The 20,552-nt window shown below is 41.0% G+C and overlaps 1 protein-coding gene across 1 annotated transcript in view; it reads right to left on the reverse strand.

Annotated features, from left to right (window-relative positions):
* Positions 1-1,494: 1,494 nt before the first annotated feature.
* Positions 1,495-20,552, reverse strand: part of adgrl3.1 (adhesion G protein-coupled receptor L3.1) — a 140,219-nt gene continuing 121,161 nt past the window's right edge. The window contains exons 17-25 of the mRNA XM_059338568.1: positions 18,709-18,775; positions 17,438-17,529; positions 13,448-13,616; positions 11,909-12,037; positions 10,965-11,058; positions 7,322-7,450; positions 6,555-6,572; positions 5,570-5,872; positions 1,495-4,199 (exon numbers count right to left, since the gene is read on the reverse strand). Coding sequence (XP_059194551.1) covers positions 3,556-4,199; positions 5,570-5,872; positions 6,555-6,572; positions 7,322-7,450; positions 10,965-11,058; positions 11,909-12,037; positions 13,448-13,616; positions 17,438-17,529; positions 18,709-18,775 — 1,645 coding nt within the window. The 3' untranslated portion in view covers positions 1,495-3,555. The remainder of the gene's footprint in view (positions 4,200-5,569; positions 5,873-6,554; positions 6,573-7,321; positions 7,451-10,964; positions 11,059-11,908; positions 12,038-13,447; positions 13,617-17,437; positions 17,530-18,708; positions 18,776-20,552) is intronic.

Raw genomic sequence — 20,552 nt, forward strand, 5'->3', positions numbered from 1 at the left:
TGTAAAGCGATTTGAGTGGTCGCAAAGCGGCTAGAAAAGCGATATATAAATGCAGGTCCATTTACCATTTACCTGAGATTGTACACCATGCTGTTACATTATGATAGCCTCTCTTTTATTTAGAAAAGAAAAAACAGGAGTTGAGTTTATTTCAGTAGTCATAGGAACTTGGCTCTGGAACTGGAGGGTAGCCAATTAGAGTGACGGTTGGATCGTGTATTGAATTTAGACTGGTAGCTATGGAGGTTGACCTCCTGGTTACTGCTGAGGTGCATTTGAGCAAGGCATCAAACCCCTACTTGACATCTTTCTACATTGAGTTATGTGCTTATATAAATACATATCACATTATTATTATTATTATTACTATTATTATGTTTATTTATTATCTCTATCATTACCTAATAACAATAATATTTTTTAATAATTCCAGAGATTCACAGACTAACTGAATTTCCCCTCTGGGATAAATAAAGTAATTTTGATTTGATTTGATTAATACAATAATTGTGTAATCATTAGGCAACACTAAGAAGATCAGAATGCTATTTATTTTATTTTATTCCTACCATTTTTCTTATCTGGAATGGACCTTGTTGCTGGTCACAACACTGGTGTGCACACACAAACTAGCTTAATTTGCTAGTTCGAGTGCAAGGACATGATCCTTCACCATCTTCCCAGAACACTGCCAATTATCCGTGCCAAAACCAAAACACAGCTGTTGGGGATCTTGGTGCCCAAACCAGTATGCTAGACCTGAACTGACTTTTGTAACCCTTGGAGGAATAGACAGAGAGCTTGTACCAATACCTTGATTTACAAGCAAACAAACTGAGCCGTGTATTGTGATAACCCCTTTTTGTCTCAGTTTCTCTCGTATCCTACTGTTGTGGCATCAAGGTATAAATTACATTCCACAAAGGGCATCAGATGAAAGATCTTACAGCAGGTATTTGACCTGAGTAGTAAAGGCTGCCCTCTAACACAAACAATACATCTATTACCACAACGTGCTCTCAACCCAACCTTCAGTGATCATTGAAGGTTAGGCACACAGGTTCTTTTATGTTGTGCATAGCCACTTCACAGGTGGTTTGAAAGTAATTATTCCGATCACCTGATCCTTGGGGGTCAGCCCTACATACATATGGATTATGTAAATAGATGAAGAATTAGTGTCAAATTCAATGAACAACTGTGGCATATTCAGCTGCCAGGCAGTGAAAATTCTTCCAAAATAAATTGCTTGGTATTATTCTGTAACTTTTTGCCTTCCGATGCACACAGACAGGACACTGAAAGGCTTTTAGAGGATTTCATCCACAACTGAAACCGAAATGTAGCAAAATAATGGCATACCAACAGTATGTGATCTCCCTAAATTACTAGAAATGAGTATTTGGAGTGAAAACACTGTTGGGTTTAACTCTGTGTTTGCATTTAATTTCGATGTAATAACTGATAACACTCAAGAGGCGGAAAACCGCAAAGCTATGTCAGTAATTTATTTGTTGGCAAACAACTTTCACTGTTACAACAAATATTAGTTATGAGATCATTCAACTTGGAACCCATACAAAAAGAATAAATAATTAGCAATAATATTGTAATAATAATCATGATCATAATAATTTAAAAAAAGAACCATAAAACAAACCCAGTGCCATTTTATTTACTCCTGCCTAAAGCCAGCGCTCTTTCCTCCAAGCTTGTTTTGCTGTCTTCAAACCAATAAACAGATAAATAAATAAATTCTCTCTTGGGGACATGGAGGGGGCTTGTGGGATACATGTGCAAGCTACACTTCATACACTTATGATTTTTTTTCACCTAAATAAGTAAACATTGGCTTTCCACATTGGACAGTGCTGCTGTGTGAAGAGTTTTCACATTTTCAGTACACAAATATGGTGTAATCATGGCATTTCACAGGTGAGACCTTCCCTTTTTCAAACCGTGGAAATTCTCTTTTTTTTGCTTTTTTAGTTTAGAGAATGACATTTATTATTCTCAGCACTCTTTTTCTGTACAATCTCAACCAGCACAGCAAGGTAATGTCAATTTGAAGAATATTTGGCAATAGAGAGGATATGCTTCATAAACCATTCTGGTGTAACTCCAAATATCTGATATCTCTGTAATTTTTTTCAGCTAGGCTTGTGCCTAAAGGAGGGAAACGCTTTATTCAAGAACAAATGAGATGAGACCCACTTCCAGCAAAGACTAAAACGTTGCATTTCCAAAGCAACCATCTCCTTCACAACTTAGCCACTTCATTTCTCCTTTTGTTTTAAATCTACACAGTGGTAAAGTATATAGTAACAATTGACTTGCAAAATGTAAGTGACAGTGGTGTTGCTATAAAAGGACCAGAATGAAGTGTGCGTAGGGTATATGCGTATTAATTAAGGAGTGCTTTACCTTCTCTGTATTTACGAAAGAGTGACATGACAGATTGTTCCTTGCTCGTTCTGTCGTCTACACGTGACCAGAACATATCATGACATTTCTGAACAGTTCCACAGACAAAAGGTTTGCAACTTAAAAATTTGAAAAATAAAAGACTTGGTCATATGCAACATTTTCAGCTGTATCTGTATTCTGTACAATACATAGAAACAGTTTGTGATGTCTTTATAATCCTTTGATAACTGAAAACTTTTACAGAAGAAAGGAGAAGAAACGGAACCCATTCTTTTTTCTTTTTTTTTTAATTCAGTCTTTTGTAATATGATCTTCCTTCTTTGTTTTCAGTGAAATACACAGTAGCCGCAGTCACTACAACTTGCAGGAATGTTACACCAGCCCAGACACAACTCCAGTTTAGCAGATACGAACAGGAAGAGAATTCAGAACATCAGCGGGATATGGTTACAGTTCAGTTGCCCAATAAAATAGTTTTTGGGATGATCGGTAGTGAGGGCATATATCATACATCCTCCACTTGATTGGCAGGTAGTGGGGTGGGGCCTCCTTAAGGCCAGTTTATGTTGTGAACACAGAGTTCAACATCCTGCTCTACCCTTTGGAGAGGTGGAAATATCATCCCGGTAGTGTCTTTAAGAGTGAGACAGAAAGACAGACATACAGACAAACAGACAGGCAGCTCCTTAAACCAGGGCTGGGGGGCCGCGCCCTTGTTGTGGTGTTAGTGGAGACTATATGCTATGATCTGCTAGAGGTCCATATTGGGGAACTTGAAGGGCTACGGTCAATCCAAGAATCCATATTAAAGTAACAGGTAGGATGAAATTACAGAATCCCGCCCCTTCCTCTCCTTTCCAGGTTTCCATTTCTGTTTGATGATCACAAAAAGTCTCTCAGAACAGCCCTTCCAGTCTGAACCATTTATGACAATACATTCAGTCCCTGCTGTCATTTGACCAGCGAATTTGCAACCATATTGTCATGAATCATTGTTAATGTCACACACAGTACATCAATCCAGGGATGGGCCAGCTCAGTCTGTCAGTCAACAACACAGAATGTTTTCATTGGAAGGTTGGAAGTGTGAGAATGGACTGGGGAGGGATAGGAGTCTCTTGATTGGCTCTATAGACTGGTAACCAGGTGGGAAGGGTCTACAGGCGGCTCCTCGGGCGAAGAATCGGACTCCTCCTTGTTGTCGGACACCATGTATCCATCGCTGCCACCGCGGCCCATGTGGTAGTAGCTTTGTAGCTCGTGAAGATGATTCCTGGAGCCCAAGTTTGGCATGCTCTTATAATAAACGTCGTCCAACTCTGGAGCCGTGGCACTCTTACAGGGATGCAGCTCCCCGGAGCTGTCTTCCTCTCCATCTGTTAAACCGTTCATCTGCGCATCCGGAAGGTCCGTCAGCACTGGCATGCTGGTGTACAGCGAGTCTCTGTGGTTGGGCGAATGCGTGTGCTCGTCGGTGTGCTCGTTGGTCAGCAGGGGGAAGAAGCTCTCGCTGGTCTCTTGGGGAATACGCCGTGGCCGGGAGAAGCTGTGAGGGGGTGGCGGAGGTGGGGGGTGGCTGTCCGGTGGAGGAGGTCGTGGCGGCAGGAGTGGAGCGTTAGACTCCTCTCTGATAATCTCCAAACCCAGATTCTCCTCATGCGGGAAGGCTGCGGGGTTGTCCAGCACCATGGGTCCATTGTCCTCTTTACTGCTGCCCACACAGCCGCTTACTCCACTGCTGCTGCTGCTGCTGCTGCCTCCCGCCAAGCTCCCTGAAAGACCCAGGCAGGGAAAATAGTTATAGCATGTTTCTGTTCATTTCAACAAGGATCAGTGTTATTAATGTATGGTGATGTGGTGATATTAACTAGTCAAAAAAGTTATTTTGCCATCTAAAGTGGCCACAATATGGCTGTGAAATTTTTCATATTAAAGGAATAGTTGCGATTTATTGAAGTGGGGTTGTATGAGGTACTTTCATGAACATGGAAGCTTTGCAATGTATTGCTGTGGACAGGGGCAGTAGAAAATTTTATTTTAGCCACCTAAAGAAATTCAGTATCAATTTACGTGTATGATATATTTAGAATATTTTCACTGCTTTACTATACCATCAGGCAGCCTTTTCCAGCAGGCAACTGAAGCTGTTATATCCATAAGTTATCTTCAAAGCTACCAGACTTCTTTGAAAAAAATACTAATTCCACCTCACAGAAGTTGCTGTTCTAACGCTTGATTTTCAGTTGGCTATAATAAGTTTAGCTGCTGCCCCTGTCCTCAGCGGTACATTGTGTAGCTTCACTACCTGTCCTCCTGCCTGCTTCTACAAACGCAGGGTGTGCCAACTGTGGATAAGTACCTCATACAACCCCCCTTTAAAAAACCCCTTTAACAGTAGATCAAATTTACTATGTGTATTATGAAGTGAAGGGTTGTCTGTGTGGGTACAAACCCACAGAATCTTCCCCTCAGCTTTACAGAAGGTTTCAGTATCATCCATGTCATTGTTTTGGTTATTCAGACCACATTTTAATGTTTTGGTTAAGGTCATCACTCTCATCGGTAGCAGCAAGCTTCTGTTTTCTTTTCAGCAAAAAGAAAACCCTTTACAAAACCACTGCATGCTCACTGCCCAGCACCAAATGGCAGGTAGCAAAATTTAGTGACTAGATGGTGAAGGTAGTGGAGCATTTAGAAGCTTAAGAGCCACATATTTCCTTTTGGATTGGTGGAGATCAGCTGAAAGGAGAGTGAATATTGGACTTGTTTTGCCAAGTGGCCAGAAATACGACTCAAAAAGCTTTCTTGCTGCACTGAAAATGGGCAGCTGTACTCTAACAATAAAAAGGTTTTAATATGTCAGTGTTGGGTTCACAGGTTGTTTCTTTCAAGTGGCCAAAAAATCAGTTATTGCCGGTTTAACTTATTCCTGTATGTATGTACTATGTGTCTATCAATACTATAAATATTACCAGTGAAACAAAAACAAAGCACAAAACAAAACAAGAAAATGTGAGGCATAGAAACGTTTACACACCCAGCTTTTAACTATTAGTTAAATGGTTTACCAGTGCCTCTATCTAGATGAAACCAAATGTGTGTGGTTGTCTGATTCTGATATAATTGAAATCAAACCAGTCACCTCCATTGGCCATGCTGCTGTTGACCAGCTTGTTCATCAGGTTGTGATTGCGCTCGGTGGTGGCTCTTTCGTGGTTGTTAAGGTATGATGGGATGTAATTGGAGGTCAGCTCCTTGAGGATCTTTTTCTCCAGGGTCGTCTCCTTGTGGTTACTGTGGGTGCCGTAGCCTCCGCTACGATCCAGAATCTGGACGCAGTCACTCAAGTACTCGCTGCTGGCCATGCTATAGTTGTTGGCATGGTTACCATTGAGAGGGAGCGTATCCATAACACTGGAGTCTCTTGCGTTGTTCAGGATGCCCTCTGAGGAACAAATCATTTGGAAAAAAAAAGCAATAATTATTAGGATTCTTAAATAAACTAAATGGATTTCTCAGAAGAGAGATTTTAATTATTGTTTGATATTATAGCGTGTGCTGTGAATTGAGGATTAAAAAGTAGCAATGATAATATTCTTGGAAGGAAAAATGCTCCAAGCGTCCATAATTCATTTAAGAGAAACCTCTGAAGTACTTTCTTTTTCTCAATTACTGCCAGCACTACAGCAATGCAGAAAGACAAGTTAGAATTTCACTGCAAAATAAGTCTTATGTAAATAGAATGTGTTTTGGAGTGACATTTAAAGTTATTACATTGTGAGTCATTTAATGGCAAACCTTCTGCATCTAAAATATAACTTAAATGTCAATTTACACGTTTGATTGACAATACTACAATCAATCATATTCAGTGGCTTGGGTCTTTAATACTATGGATACATAAAGAAAATGGCATTTTCTAAAAAGTAATCCAAAAATGTGTGCAAACAAATAAGACAGTCACATTTCTACGACTGACTAATGATCGGGACAGACATTCTGTTCACCAAACAAAGCTACTGTTTGGATGTAGATTGGACTGAAAATGTTCAGAGTGCTTTGGAAACAAGCAGAGAGAGAATAAAGTCGATGTTATTGAAGTAGTTGAGTATTAATTTAGCCCATACTTGTGTCTCGGTACGGTGCTAATGGACAGCATGAGGGAGAAGAGAGAAAACAGACAGACGTGAGTTCATACATCAAGAGAAACAACTTTCAACAGCTACAAAAATCAACAGTTGCACAGTAATTGGGAATCATGATGAAAAATGTCTAACAAAGAAACTCTTGTCTGATACTCAATATCAAAGTCTGCTTTTCAGAGCCGTATTGTAAAGTGGCTGCTATGGTACGGCTTATTATTTATGTAACGTAGAGAAAACATAAACACACATTACATTTAAAACATACTATATATAATATACAGTACATGCACTAAGACGAGCAACACAGGTCCCAACTGACACATACGAAATGACATTCAAAATGAAACACATACTGAATAAAAGAACATTAATACAAACTAATACAAATATTTCATGGCTCCCAAGTAGCTTATAAAAAAGGTACAGTGAATCTGCAACCAGTAACATATAGCGTGCATCTGCAGCGTGCAATAAATCAGCATGTGCACTTGTTATACTGTTTTGATAAATCATCGCCAGAATTTCATCTCCACATTTATGTGCTGTGAGAACTGCCCAGTGGGTGTCCTTTGTGAAAGATTATTGCAGTGTGATTGATCGCCTCACTTGGGAGCCATAATAGGGCTAGATCAGATATGCAGCCAAAAGTAGCAGCGGCAAACTGCTTAAAACGAAATAACCATGCAAAAAAATAACTCTAAGCTGACTTCACAAATGTTAAATGTTTAGAATAGGAACATCAGGCACACCTTGGGTGTTGTACATGCCCACGGCTGGGTTGTTATAGACTGCCGAGTCCCCCAGGAGAGTGTTATAAGGATTGTTAGTACCATGGGGACGAAGGAGAGCATTAGTTATAAGATGATTAGCCATGGCTCCTGGTACAGGCAGATAGAGAAAGAGAGAGGAAGAGCAACAGCCAAAGTCGAGAGAGGAAGAGAGAGGAAAAGCAACAGCCAAGTCAAGAGAGAAAAAGAGAGAAGCACTCGGGGGGGAAAAGGCGGAGTGGGGGGAGAGACAGGGAGGGGAGAGAGAGAGAGAGAGCATGTAGTTGTTGCAGAGTGGAGGTAAGCGAGAAGGAAAAAGGGGAAGGGAGAGTGAGATGGAAAGTGAGTGTGTGGAAGAAGGAGGGAGAGAAGAGGACAAGTAAATCAAACAAGCGAAGATAGTTTGAGGTGAAAGCCAAGAAAAAGCTTGACAAGTCATTCTTGCAGCCACTGCATACAGGCTGGGGAAGGGGACGAGAGAGAGAGACAGAGAGACAGAGAGAGAGAGAGAGAGAGAGAGTAGCATGGCTGGAGAAGATTGTGCTGCAGTTCAATACGCTTGAGCAGAGCAGCATGACTACAGGATAGTTAATGGACAAAGGGGCCACAAAAAAAAGTGTTCTCAGTGCTTTTTCTTTCCTAGGTGGGAGACAGATCATGTACACATAAAGACACTGCAGAAAAACAGAGGACGGATGACCCTGACAGTCCCTATACATTCATCCTCATGCTGTATTTACCGCTGCATCAAACACACACTACCACTCTAGGCATGTCACAGAGCATCCAAACATAGAGCTGAGAGGCACTAAAACATCTCTGTGGTGACACTTTTTTGTTTTGGCTAAGAGGCACAGTGGAAGAAAAAAAGAGACCGTGACCTTTTCTAACTCCTAGATCTAATGTTTAAGGAAACCACAGTTAAGTCCATATTAAACTTAACTTATTAAACTTCATTACTATTTCAGATACACGAAGTTGGCTGGCAGCCTGAACTTGGAGACGGAATAGAGCTCCAGGTAAAATAAATGAGAAAGAATGGAGAAAGTGGAATGTGCCAATACAGTTCATCTATGGAAAAAAAAATATAACTACTCCAATATAAACTTTAGAGCCCATCTGACTTTTCATCATATAATACATACAATTATACCTGGGGGGATAAAGAAATTGTGTCAGCTATTTATTTAATTTTTTACTTATTTAAATGCTCAGAAATATACTGACGCTGAACATACATGACTCGGGTGTATTTCGCTATTTTTTATTTTTTTATTTATTTAAGTGATCAGCAATATACTGACACTGAATATAGATTAATTATGTTTATTAGGCTTTTTATTAAAACTTATTTATATAAATGGTCAGCAGTGTATTGAAACTTAACAAACAGTACTGGTGTTTTTTTAGTTTTTTTAAATTGTATTTATTCTTTATTTGCTCTGTTTTCATTTCTAGAATTGGTTGACAGAATACACTGTATGTGTAATGTAAAATAAAGTATGTTTATTTTGCCTTCTGAAAACCTGTGAAAAATCTGTGAACAATCCATGTAAAAAAGGTCTGATTTAATTTCAGCTTTAAATGTACCTGTATAACAGCTGCAATATCAATAATCAGAAAATTTCCCTCCCTAAAATCAATATAGGTCTCATAAAGTCTCATATCGGTCGGGCTTTATTGGACAATACACATTATGCAATACTGACATTCTAAAAATATCAAGGTGAATATGTCTAGGGTGACTAAATGGCTAGTTTTCAACTAAAAAGAGACAGACACAAGTAATAACATACTGCATATTAGACATAATGTCCTCAAATCAACTGCCAAAAAGTTGAAATGAACACATTCTTTCTCCATTTCACTCTCTCTTAATTTCAACAAGTCAATCTCCTATCAGAATATCCAATTTATTCCATCCCATATTATTCACTAAGCCACAGTACATAGTCATTTGAAATCTACTTGCTAAGTAGCTCTCTGCACCATACTTTAAAGTGTGAGGAAAGGAGGGGGCGGGGGTGTCTTAAGCCCTGCCTCGCTAAGTGTGTGATAATTCAGGCGCTGACACACACCGTGTCTGCTTTAGCATCAATCTGTCATGCTAACAGCTTATTAGTGGCCTGAAGGAAGCGAGGGCCACACCTCGACTTAGAGACTAACAAATGACAGTGTATGCGTGTGTGCATCCCACTGCGTGTGCACGCGCATGTGTCAAAATGTCTAGCCATTTGGGTGTCTATGTCCTCATTACCCTAGCCCTCAGACAGCTATACTCATGGAATCCATTCTTACAGCGGCTTTCTCTTGAGGGACAGCAACTCTGAGTACAGTGGACCCATTTAAAGGTACAGTGTGCAGGATTAGGAGGGATCTATTCGCAGAAATGGAATATATTATAAACTAGAAGAATCGCTGCCTTTGACCTTTCATATCAACACACAGAGCAGGCCCTCTGGTTACACCGCATTGTTTCTACTGTAGCCCAGAATGAAAGGGAGGGGTTAGCGGAGGGGTATTCAGTTAGTTGCAAACTTGTGGATAGATGGCACTAAATCCTACACACTGAACCTTCAAGGTGGGGCAAATTACACCATCATTTTCTCATTGGCTCACTGAGTTTGGTGACCTCACATAATTTTAAGCATAGCGTCAGCCAAGTTGAACCTGAGCGGAGGTCTAATTGGTAAAAGTTACTCAAATCACCATCATCACCATCATCAGTTTTGCTTAAAGGTACAGTGTGTAGGATTAGTGGTACACCTCACCCCTCCCCTTTCACGTGTGTAGTAGAAGCTATGGCCAGTGTGTGGCTTGTCCACTGTGGGCTAATGTAGAAACATGTTGGTGCAACATGATGGACTCACAGAAAAGGACCTGCTCCCTATATATACATATAAAGGATTCGTTCTAAACACAACAATTCTTAGTTTTCAGCATATTATACACTAATGAAAACATAATGCCAATAGATCTCCCTAAATTTTACACACTGCTCCTTTAAAAGCTTGCTAACAACATCAGACATGAACATATATTTGCTCTACTTTATTGTGCATTTCTAATGCTGTGGTAAAAGCAGGCACACAGCAAATTTTAGAATCAGCAACTTCACATTAAATGACCAACTACTACAGAATATTCAGGTAACAATCAAGGTACAATGTAATGCAACTCTGCATAATTTAAAGGGGAGAAAAAGGTATTCAACTTAAGACCTGCACACACATTTTAACTTACAGGATGTATCACCCGCACATGCTTCAAAAGATTACTATCCTTGGAAAAATAAGTACAAAAGCCCTCTGCAGCACAGTCAACTCTGGACTCTTTAGATTTTTAATGGCACCACAAACTGGTTGATGTTTCAGTTCTGACAAGAGGCTGTTCCTATCTCTCCCTGCTGTAAAGTCATCCTTTGAAGCAGCAAAAAAAGTGGTAAGTGATATTTACACTCTATTCTGCTAATCTTTCCCTCTACAAGAACACAGTACCATTATCTGAAGTTTGGACTCCTACCACTTTACTAAATGACAGTATATGCTGCCTGAGCCTCCTGCTATTAATAAAGTAGATATGGTGACAGTGATGAGGATGCAAATGGTAGGTATCCTGTGGTTACCTCTGTTGAGCGTAGCGGAGCTGTTGATGTCTCCAGTGATGAAGGAAGACTCCTGTTTCCTCACAGTGTCGTTCCACATCCGCCTGATACGACTCTATACACAGAAGAAAAGAAGCGAGAGAGAGAGAGAAAGAGAGAGGAAAGAGTGGGAAAAGGAGGTAGAGGAGGTATGGATAAAGACACAGAGGGGTGGCAATAATGAAAGTGAGAAGGAGTAAAAGGAAGAAGTGGGAAAAAGTTTGGGGAGGAAGGACGTGACGACAAAAAAAGGGAAAGAAATATGGTAAGAAACGTAATATATGAAGGTGTGATGTGCAAAATGAGGGCAAATTAGTGCAGGAGAGGTAGTAAAGGAAAAAGCAAAGCAACGACCAGCAAGAGAGAAACAGGTGGGGAAAAATAATCACCCGTCAATGCCATTTATACTCCATCTACCTGTGTGTCAGCATCAATATGCGAAGGTGTAAGTCAGGGTTTGGGCTACCTCACTTTCCACATTTCTACTCTGCACATTTTTAGTATTCTAACTTCAAGGGATAGTTTGGATGTATTTAGGTAGGGTTGTATGAGATACTTCTCCATCATCAGTGTATTACCTACAATAGATGGCGGCCCGCACACCCCCTGTTTGGAGAAGCAGACAGGAGTACCGACACGGAAGCTAAGCAATGTACTGGGGTGGACGGGGGCAGCAGCAAAACTGTGACTTTACATAAGTACCTCACACAACCCCACTTAAAAAAATCTGAACTATCCATTTAATAACATATTCGCAAGTTCCACATTCATTTTATTTTTAAATTTGCCTGCAATAAAACTGAAACTCTGACCTGAATGTAGTTGAAAGTGAACAGTGATAACCCAAAACCCTCATGGCGTGCTCCCGCCTTTACCTGAGAATCTGCTGTGCTGTAGCGTCCAGGTGTGCAGGCAGGTAAGCTCACCTGTGAGCCTGTGGAGTAGCGGCCCGGTGTCCGTGAAGTGGTGGTCTTGCTGGAGGAGGAGATGGAGGTCTCCACGCTCTTGCCGCTGCAGCAGTGGGTGCGCAGACATTTGCCGTACTCTTTCCGCACCTGGGCAGGGGAGGTGTGGGATGGAGAGAGTTATGCACAGACACACTATGCACATATGTACATAAAAAAGCACACATGATGGAGGAGGAATTGACTGATGTTCCACTTTAAACTTGAATATATTAAAGCATATTTTAACATGACATTCCAGGAAAGAAACAGACTGGGAGGACTTAACTTGATATAGTGCCCCTGTTAACTCCAGGTACTCAAATTCCTTGTGTAAACACGAACTCCATAAAAATTTAGACATTAACAGATTAACTTCATAAACTTTTCCCAGTCAACACCCAACCCAAATGTTATTACTGCCACATATCCATCTGAAATGGACATATTCCTGAGGGAGACATATGATGCACTTGTACACACAGAACATCTGCATTTAGATCCCAATCAAGTTAGAACAAATAGCACTGTAATTGCTTTTTAACAAGCTTGTTGGACTGGCAGACGTGTATTGCCACATGCTCTGTTTGAACAGCTGTGTGGTGAGTAGCTCCATGCATCTTGGGAGAAACCATGTTGGGTCGCAGCCAAAGAAAACCTCAGCACTGTTCTGAGGACATCTCTCAGGATACCTGATCTCATGGCCTAACACATACTTAAGTATATTGCGCACACACACATACACACACACACACACCGCACTTGTTTACCGGTCGTACACTTAAAACTAAAAACTCTCTGCGGGACCACAGCCAGACGAGAGTATTAAGCATTTGATGAATTTTGTGTCCATATCCTACTCCTCTTCTGTACTCCCAGGCACTGACAGTGTGTGGGAGACTCAGTAAAAATATCCCAGGATGTGTAGGCTCTTCCTGGAAGCCACATATATTTTAAATGTAATAAAAAATGGATACATATGTACTCCACTAATGCCGCTAATCCTTTAGGCCAACCAAACCCAAAACATATATAAAGGAGGTCATCTTTTCAAATGTAAGGGGAGCTGTTTGTCAGTGTGAGTGAGGCTGCTGTATCAAATTGCCAGAGGAGTGTATCTGCAACCACTGCCACTTAGTTGTTAAAACAGACATATTTCCTCTGCATGTGTCCAAAATGTAAAACAAATGGGAGCTAAATATTATCAAGGTTTTGAATAAAGCTATTTCAGTCTTGATGATCCTGTCTGATGATGAAAAACAATCTTTTCTGTTCGGGGGAAGACAGAAACACTGTTTGTTACCTGCTGCCACAAGTCAAGACAGACAGTGAAAAGAGAGAGAAAGACAGTGAGGCGCTCAGTGTGAAAAAGTGAGAGAATTGAGCAGCCAGTGGGGTTACTGAATGACCGATCAAACCTGTGACAGCTCTGCAGATATTTTTGGTGTCCCTGCTGATCAGTGATAGCATGTGCGTGTCTGTCTATTTCTGTACAGCTTTGTCTCTGTTTGTCTCCCTCACCTTCTTCTGCAGAATGCAGTGAAAGATGAAGATGAACATGCCCTGCAGAGAGTTGAAGATGGTGAAAAGGTAGGCCATGATAACGGTGCTCTCGTTGATATACATCAGGCCGAAAGCCCAGGTCAGACCAAGCAGACACAGCAGAGCTATGGCCCCAATCACCCAAGACCTAGAAAAAGAGGGGGAAAAATTAAGAGGGAGAAATGTTGCATGTCCCAAAAGGTGCTTTTGGACTGAAGAACTACTTTTTCATAGTTCGAAAAACATAGTTCAAAGAGACCCTTTGTTATTGTCTCCGCAGAACAGCAACTAAGAGCATTCATGGTAGTTACAATGCTGTTTTTAGCTCCTATTTCAGAAAAAGTACTCTTAAGGGTATGGTGAGTGGTCCTGAGACATAAGTGTAATAGAAATGGTTGAACACAGCCAATGCAGCACAATCAACTGGCATTTTTTTAAAAACAAAACCTTAGTCTATAGCTCATAATTAACAAAAATACTGAATAAAGGATAAATGAAACAACAGTGAAGTCAAGGCATTATTGTAGATGTTTGCAATAGGGGGAAAACATGATTTTGACTTCTCAAAGCGAAAAGCCATCCGGCTACATCCCTTTTGTATTTATATTGGTGGTGCAAAACAGAAAAGTTCAGAAACCGTTTGGTCTGAAAACAGTTAAATTGCATGTACATCATTTTTAAGAGACAGAGTTTCAATGCGCTACATTTTCGACAACATCACCATTCGCTATACCACATAACATATGAAGAATATATTGCTGGTTTCATTATAAGTAGGATAACATGACAGGCTTGTCTCTTTCCCTGGATCAGAAAAGCTTTTCAGCCAAGTTTTAATGCACATGGGATCATGAGGCAGGAGAAAGGGGTTAGAGAGGGTTCACACAGAGTCCCAACACTGTGGGAGTGGGATGGAGAAAACAGTGGGAGGTTTTGCCTAAAAGAATTACACTCCTACAAAAAGGGTGAGAGAATATAGAGAAAGTAGATTTGCTCATTTAGATACCATCTCAAGGGAGGGAGGGGAGGCTATGAGCGAGCTGACGTCAGCCACAAGTACCGAAGGTCAAGCGCGCAGCACTTTTTCCAAGTTACATCCAAACTTCATCACTCAAAGTCCAAGGCAGAGGGTAAAATATGTTTTCACAGGCAGAAGTGGGTACTGAAGTCTGTTAGTGCAATTGTGACTATAACACTTTAATGGAATGAATTTTAATAAAGGTTTTCAAGGCTGTGAACCTCCATTTCATATAAAGCCCATGCAAAAGTGAGTCATGAGGGCCAAATGTTAGAGGAATGCGGTCGGGTCGAGGCATGTGTATGCATTGTAAGTTCTCCTCTGAGCGTGTGCGCGTGAGTTGTGCATGTGGCCATGTGAGTGGATCCACTGAGCAGTAAGTAGAGGGACATTACAGCCATTATAAATGACATTTCCCACTAAAGGTCACAGATTCTGGTCTGCCACAGCCACGATGATGGCTGTTAATTTGATTGGCTGACTGGACAGTGATCACCTCTCATGCGAGGCTTTGGAGACAAGGAAAGGGGGTAAGGAAAGAAAGAGGAGGGGGGTTGGAGAGTGTAGAAGACAGAGGTTGAGATATTAGAAGAGTTAGGAGGAAGGAAGAGAGAAAGAGGAGGAGAGTAAGTGAGTGAGACTAAGGTGATTGATTTGATGTTGCCCTCTGTGGCACCATTCAGGCGAGACAGAACCTCCAATAAAGCTCGTCTGACGACCCTCTTCAATAAAGGGTACACTCATCCCTCACTTTTCCATCCCTTCATTCCACCTCTTCCTCCAGTGCTCCCTTGAGCCACTGTTTCTCTCTCAGCTCTGTTTCCCCTCGTTCACATCTCACCATTATAATATTTCAATAGCACATTAGGTCTGCAGGTCATAGGGGCTCACAAATCACACATCAACATGTAATCTATTTTACAAGGCAGGTTAATGGTTAATCAAGGGATATGCATAGACTCGAGGCAGGCTCCACAGACAAATAAGACAACAGGAAAACCAATCAGAATGCCTTGAAAGAGACGAAAGGCATCCTGATTGGAGAGTGGCCTTACCGGAGCCAATCCACAACAAAGACAACTTATGATGGCTTGGAGTTAAAGAGACAAAGAAAACAAAAGGAAGAAAAAAAAAAAATAAGACAAAAAGGCATGATGATGATTAACAAGTAAATGAACCACAATAAGACATGACTAATGAAGTGAAATAGATTAAAATCTATCCAGCCTTTAGTGTGCTCAGAAAGACGAGGGAAAGTCATTAAAAAAGGGGGGAAAAAGATCCAAAAGCATCATATTCTAAATCGTTCTTTGATTTCCGTCTTTCATCAGGCTTTTTGATTACATTCCCCTAAACTGCACGGAAGCAAAGATCAGCTGGTTTCGTCCTTATTTCTGAAACGCTTCCCACTTGAAGTCCTGCTCGAAAAAAACGCGGTCATGAAAAATACGCTGGCAGTAATATTTAAATTATAAATCAAATGAGTGAGCCATTTTGTGATTTACATTATAAATTCTGAGCCGTGCCTCAGTGAGGAGTTGAGCTCTGAGCCATGGCATATTGTTTGAATTAGACTGAGCCTTTTGTCTTGAGCTGCACTAGAACGAGAAATAACACGGCCCTGATTAGTTAGCTTAGCAGACAGAGTTTCAGTGTTCAGTGGAAATGAAGTCATATTTTCAGTAATGTTCTCTAAGGGTGGTATGAGTAATGACATGACTGGGAATAACAATATGATGGATTCATTGAGGAGCATCTTGAAATAATGTAAGACACAAGCATGCTTCATGTTGCTGCTGACATACAAGAAAAACTGATGAACATTAGATTTAAAGGCACAGTGCGACATTTGGGAAAAAGACTTCCTTGCTGAGAGTTTAATGAGAAGATGGATGACAGTCTAGCCTCCGTAAAATAAATATGAGATTAGAGCCAGAAGCCAGTTTGCTTTGCTTCGTATTTAGACTGGAAACAGCTAGCCTGGCTGTGTTCAATGTAATAAAAACTACAGATTACTTGTTATATCTCGTTTGATCTGTAAAAAAAAAACTGGAGCTTTTCTGTTTTACAGGAGGTCGAGGGACTATTTCTCTTCCAGCGACAACATATTCTGACACACAATTCCCTATAAATACATTGCTTGTTGTTTTTCAATTTGGTTTCTGTAGAGATCGAATAAACAAGATATAACATGTTAATTAGTAAGCTTTAGATGTGCCTGTAGGGGAATTTCTGACAGTCTGGCTAGGATTAGGGTTAACTGGATAATATCTATTAAATATTTTAAAATGAAGCTGGTCAAGTTTCACCCAAACACAAAAGGAGGGTTAATGTGTGTTAACTGAATATTGAACAGGGAAACTTAGGACCTTGGAAACATAGGACCCTGGTAAGATAGGTATCTGGGAACATAGGGCCCGGGGAAAATAGGGCCCTGATAATATAGGACCCTGGTAATGTAGGACCCTTGTAACATAGGGCCCTGGTAACATAGTACTCTGGTAATATAGGACCCTGGTAATGTAGGACCCTTGTAACATAGGGCCCTGGTAACATAGTACTCTGGTAATATAGGGCCCTGGTAACATAGTACCCTGGTAATATTGGACCCTGGGAACATATAACCCTGGTAACATAAGGCCCTTGTAACATAGGACCATTGTAACATAGGGCCTTGGTAACATAGGACCCTGGGAACATATGACTCTGGGAATTTAGGACGATTTAGATGCACTCCAGCTAGTTTCAGCAACATACTGAGCAGACTAACAATTTTACCAATCTTCTGCTGTAACACTTGGCAGGAAAGGAAATAAACCTATTTCCCCAAACAGTGTATTATTCTTTAAGTTAATCCACACACACAGACACACAAGCCTGCATAATCACACCCGCATTTAAAGCCAGGCAGGCTGGTGTGATGGCAGGAATGTATGCATTCGTGTACTTACTTGATGTTGTCCAGACATCCAGAGTCTGGTTTGAGAATGGCCGTATGATGGAACATCTTATAAAGAGCGATGCCAAGGAAGATTACATTCAGCTGAAACACACACATACACAGAGACACACAGAGACACACACATACACACACAAGTTAATATTCAGCAGCAATGAGTCTAATTAAAGACACAGTGTCACCACAACAATTCACTCACACACAGTGCATATCATTTCATTTTCCCTTCCAGCAGTAATTGGCTTGGGGACACAGTATCAGCCCACAATCAACAGCCCTTTATGTGCTCAAAATACAGCAGCTTGAGCATCAGGGAAAATACAGCAGTCATTACATCCATTGAGGATCATTGTTACAATAGAAATCCAATTCTCACAGATGCTGTATAGTCTATTGGCCTGCTAATGCACAGATAGGGTGGTTTAATAATGACTGTCTGGTCTGTTGTGTCGGGTCTCCAAGGCTGTATATGTTACCAATGGACGTAGAGTTATAACAGAGCAGTCCCACCTGCACCGCTCCAACTTACAGCCCCGGTTAGATCAGTGATAGCCTGCCTGACATTTCTAAAATGAGTCCAGAGCATCAGTGTACATGCTGACATTCACCTAATTGGGAACATGTCCCATTGCTTTCATTCTCTTTCCAAAACACAGATTTTTATATATTGTCTTTTGCTTTTTCTGTCTGTGTGTCTGCCCAGTCGTCCAACTATTTCTGTCTCTGTTTACTCGATCAAGGTATAAGGACTGTTCCCGCTCCTCAGAACAGTTTGCTGGCTGATGGAGCATCATTCATTGACTTTTCTCCATGAAATGACTAGGAAAAAACAGTCAATGTGAGTTCTCTGCTAGTCCTTGTTCCCCTTTTTATTATGCGCTGGGCTGCATTGTAATAAAGTAGCTAAGCCAGGAGGAAGCACAGTGCCTGGATCATCAAATAAGTGCTTAAGACCAACATAACTTTATAGAGTTCTTATCATAATCTGTGTTTTGTGCTCTATGTCCTTCCGAAGATTTCCAGCTTGTTGGAATATGTGCCCACTTGAGAGTTAATCCATGAGTGGGAATTATTACATTGACACATAAAGTTCCTTCTACTTCCACTGACACTGCCGAGGAGTTCTGGCAAACCTTGTAGGAAGATTAACCAACACCTTAATGTAACCCACCGTTCCTGTACGAACATGTGGCACCCAGCCTACTCTGTGCATGTAATGCTATTTCAAGTGTGTGTGTGAGCATGCGTGCACGTGTATCTCACCATAATGATGAGCGTAGCCGGGCCTATAAAGCTCCAGATAAAGTATGTGTCCAATCGCAGCCAGCACCTAGATAGACAGAGATAGAGATAGAAAGAGACAGGGAGAGAGAGAGACAAGTGAACAAGAGGGAGAGACGGCGAGAAAGAGACATCATGCATGAGAAACAGAGGGAAAAAGAACAGCAGAGGAGAGACGCATAGGGATTAAAAACATGCTCCAGCCTCCAGATGGATGTAGGGTAGCAGGGATTTACCATCAGAGGACAGGACATGCATCATAGTTACACACACACATACACACAAAGGAAGCAAGGAAGGTGGGGAAAAGTAGTACATTACATGACATACAGTATATCAAATGCATCACGACAGAGGGAGGACAAAAGGAATTGGGAGGGGGGATGAAAAAGTGAAAGAGACGAGGAACAGTGAAAAAACAGGAAGAAGGAAACAGACTAAACGCACACCTCAAACATACATCATACACAGAGGGGGGAGACAGCGAGGGATGAGCACCTGTGATAAATTCACCTTTACTTCCCCCTTAGGACACAGATATATGACACGGCCACATCCTGTGGTCGCAAAAATATGACATGACTGTGTTCATTTGAATACTGAGTTATGGATGCAGCCCCCATACCAGGCTATTTATGGAGTCTGGGAATGGCTGCGGTGAGGTTAAAGGAGGGAGGAGACACACACACACACACACACACACACACATAATACACACAAGCAAACAGAAGACATGCATGAACACACACAACCACACTCATTCATTTCTGACCACAAGGTTAGCATTGGTAGTAAAAGATATACTGCTCTATGCTAAATTATATTACCCCAAACATCTTCACTCATCAATTTCAGCAAGCAGGGGAAGAAAAAAAAAAACAGTCCCTGCGTGCCCTCCACTGAGGTCAGACCCGACGGGTTGCAGAAAAAGGTGCAGAGAAAAACCGCTGGAGCAAAATGGCCGACTGATTCATGACCAGCTGCTTTTGAATTATTAATCTTTCAATTTCCACCACATTAGAGAGCCCTCCATTATGGGTCCCTGACTGTGTCACTGTATCCTCCATTAGGGCTCCTTTGCTAAGTCATTGCCACCTTCATTATGGGAGGTGAATGAGACGCAGTGCCACTGGCTAATATGTGGGAAAATGGGGGTGCGTTATGTGACAAGGTGACACAGCAGGGATGGCAGATGATATTTCCAGAGGTTTTGTCTCAATGTGTTGTGTCAAACATGATAAGCAGCGCCATTTTCAAGGCTGGACTGATAAATGAGTCACATAACTTATTTTCTGCTTTTGATTAAGTGTTCTTTGCTTTTAAAATAGCCGTGTCAAATTATTTTCAAGCCCATGACGCATAAGGCCATAAAAAGAAGATACATTGATTGCTATGTGAAAAATTATTTTAAACTGCAAAAATATTTATTCTTATACGCTCTATTATACACTGCAGTATGTGAGATAAACTCTAGTAGAATAGTTCAATAGTTTCACCAAACATATCACATTTTGCAGTTTTACTTTTTAAAGGACATAATATGATAGACTTACTTTTCAGTGTTTGTGCATATATATTTGAGTATCTGGAGTGCCTACCAATCCACAAACTGAAATAAGCTATCTAGTTTTTTGGGGTTTTTTTGGGCTGCCTGGATTGGAAAACGTTGGATTCAACAAGCCATTTAGAGTTGGCTCCCCTTCCTCTGTCACATGCAGACTCATTCGAATATACCACCCCCGCTCTGAGTATCTCCACCTTCCACTTGAGAACAACCTGTGCAAAGGTGTACCATCGTTCTCCTTCATCATTCTTGCAAGCCGATC

This window comes from Centropristis striata, chromosome 1 (assembly GCF_030273125.1).
Source record: "Centropristis striata isolate RG_2023a ecotype Rhode Island chromosome 1, C.striata_1.0, whole genome shotgun sequence".
In the NCBI taxonomy this organism is placed as follows: Eukaryota; Metazoa; Chordata; class Actinopteri; order Perciformes; family Serranidae; genus Centropristis; species Centropristis striata.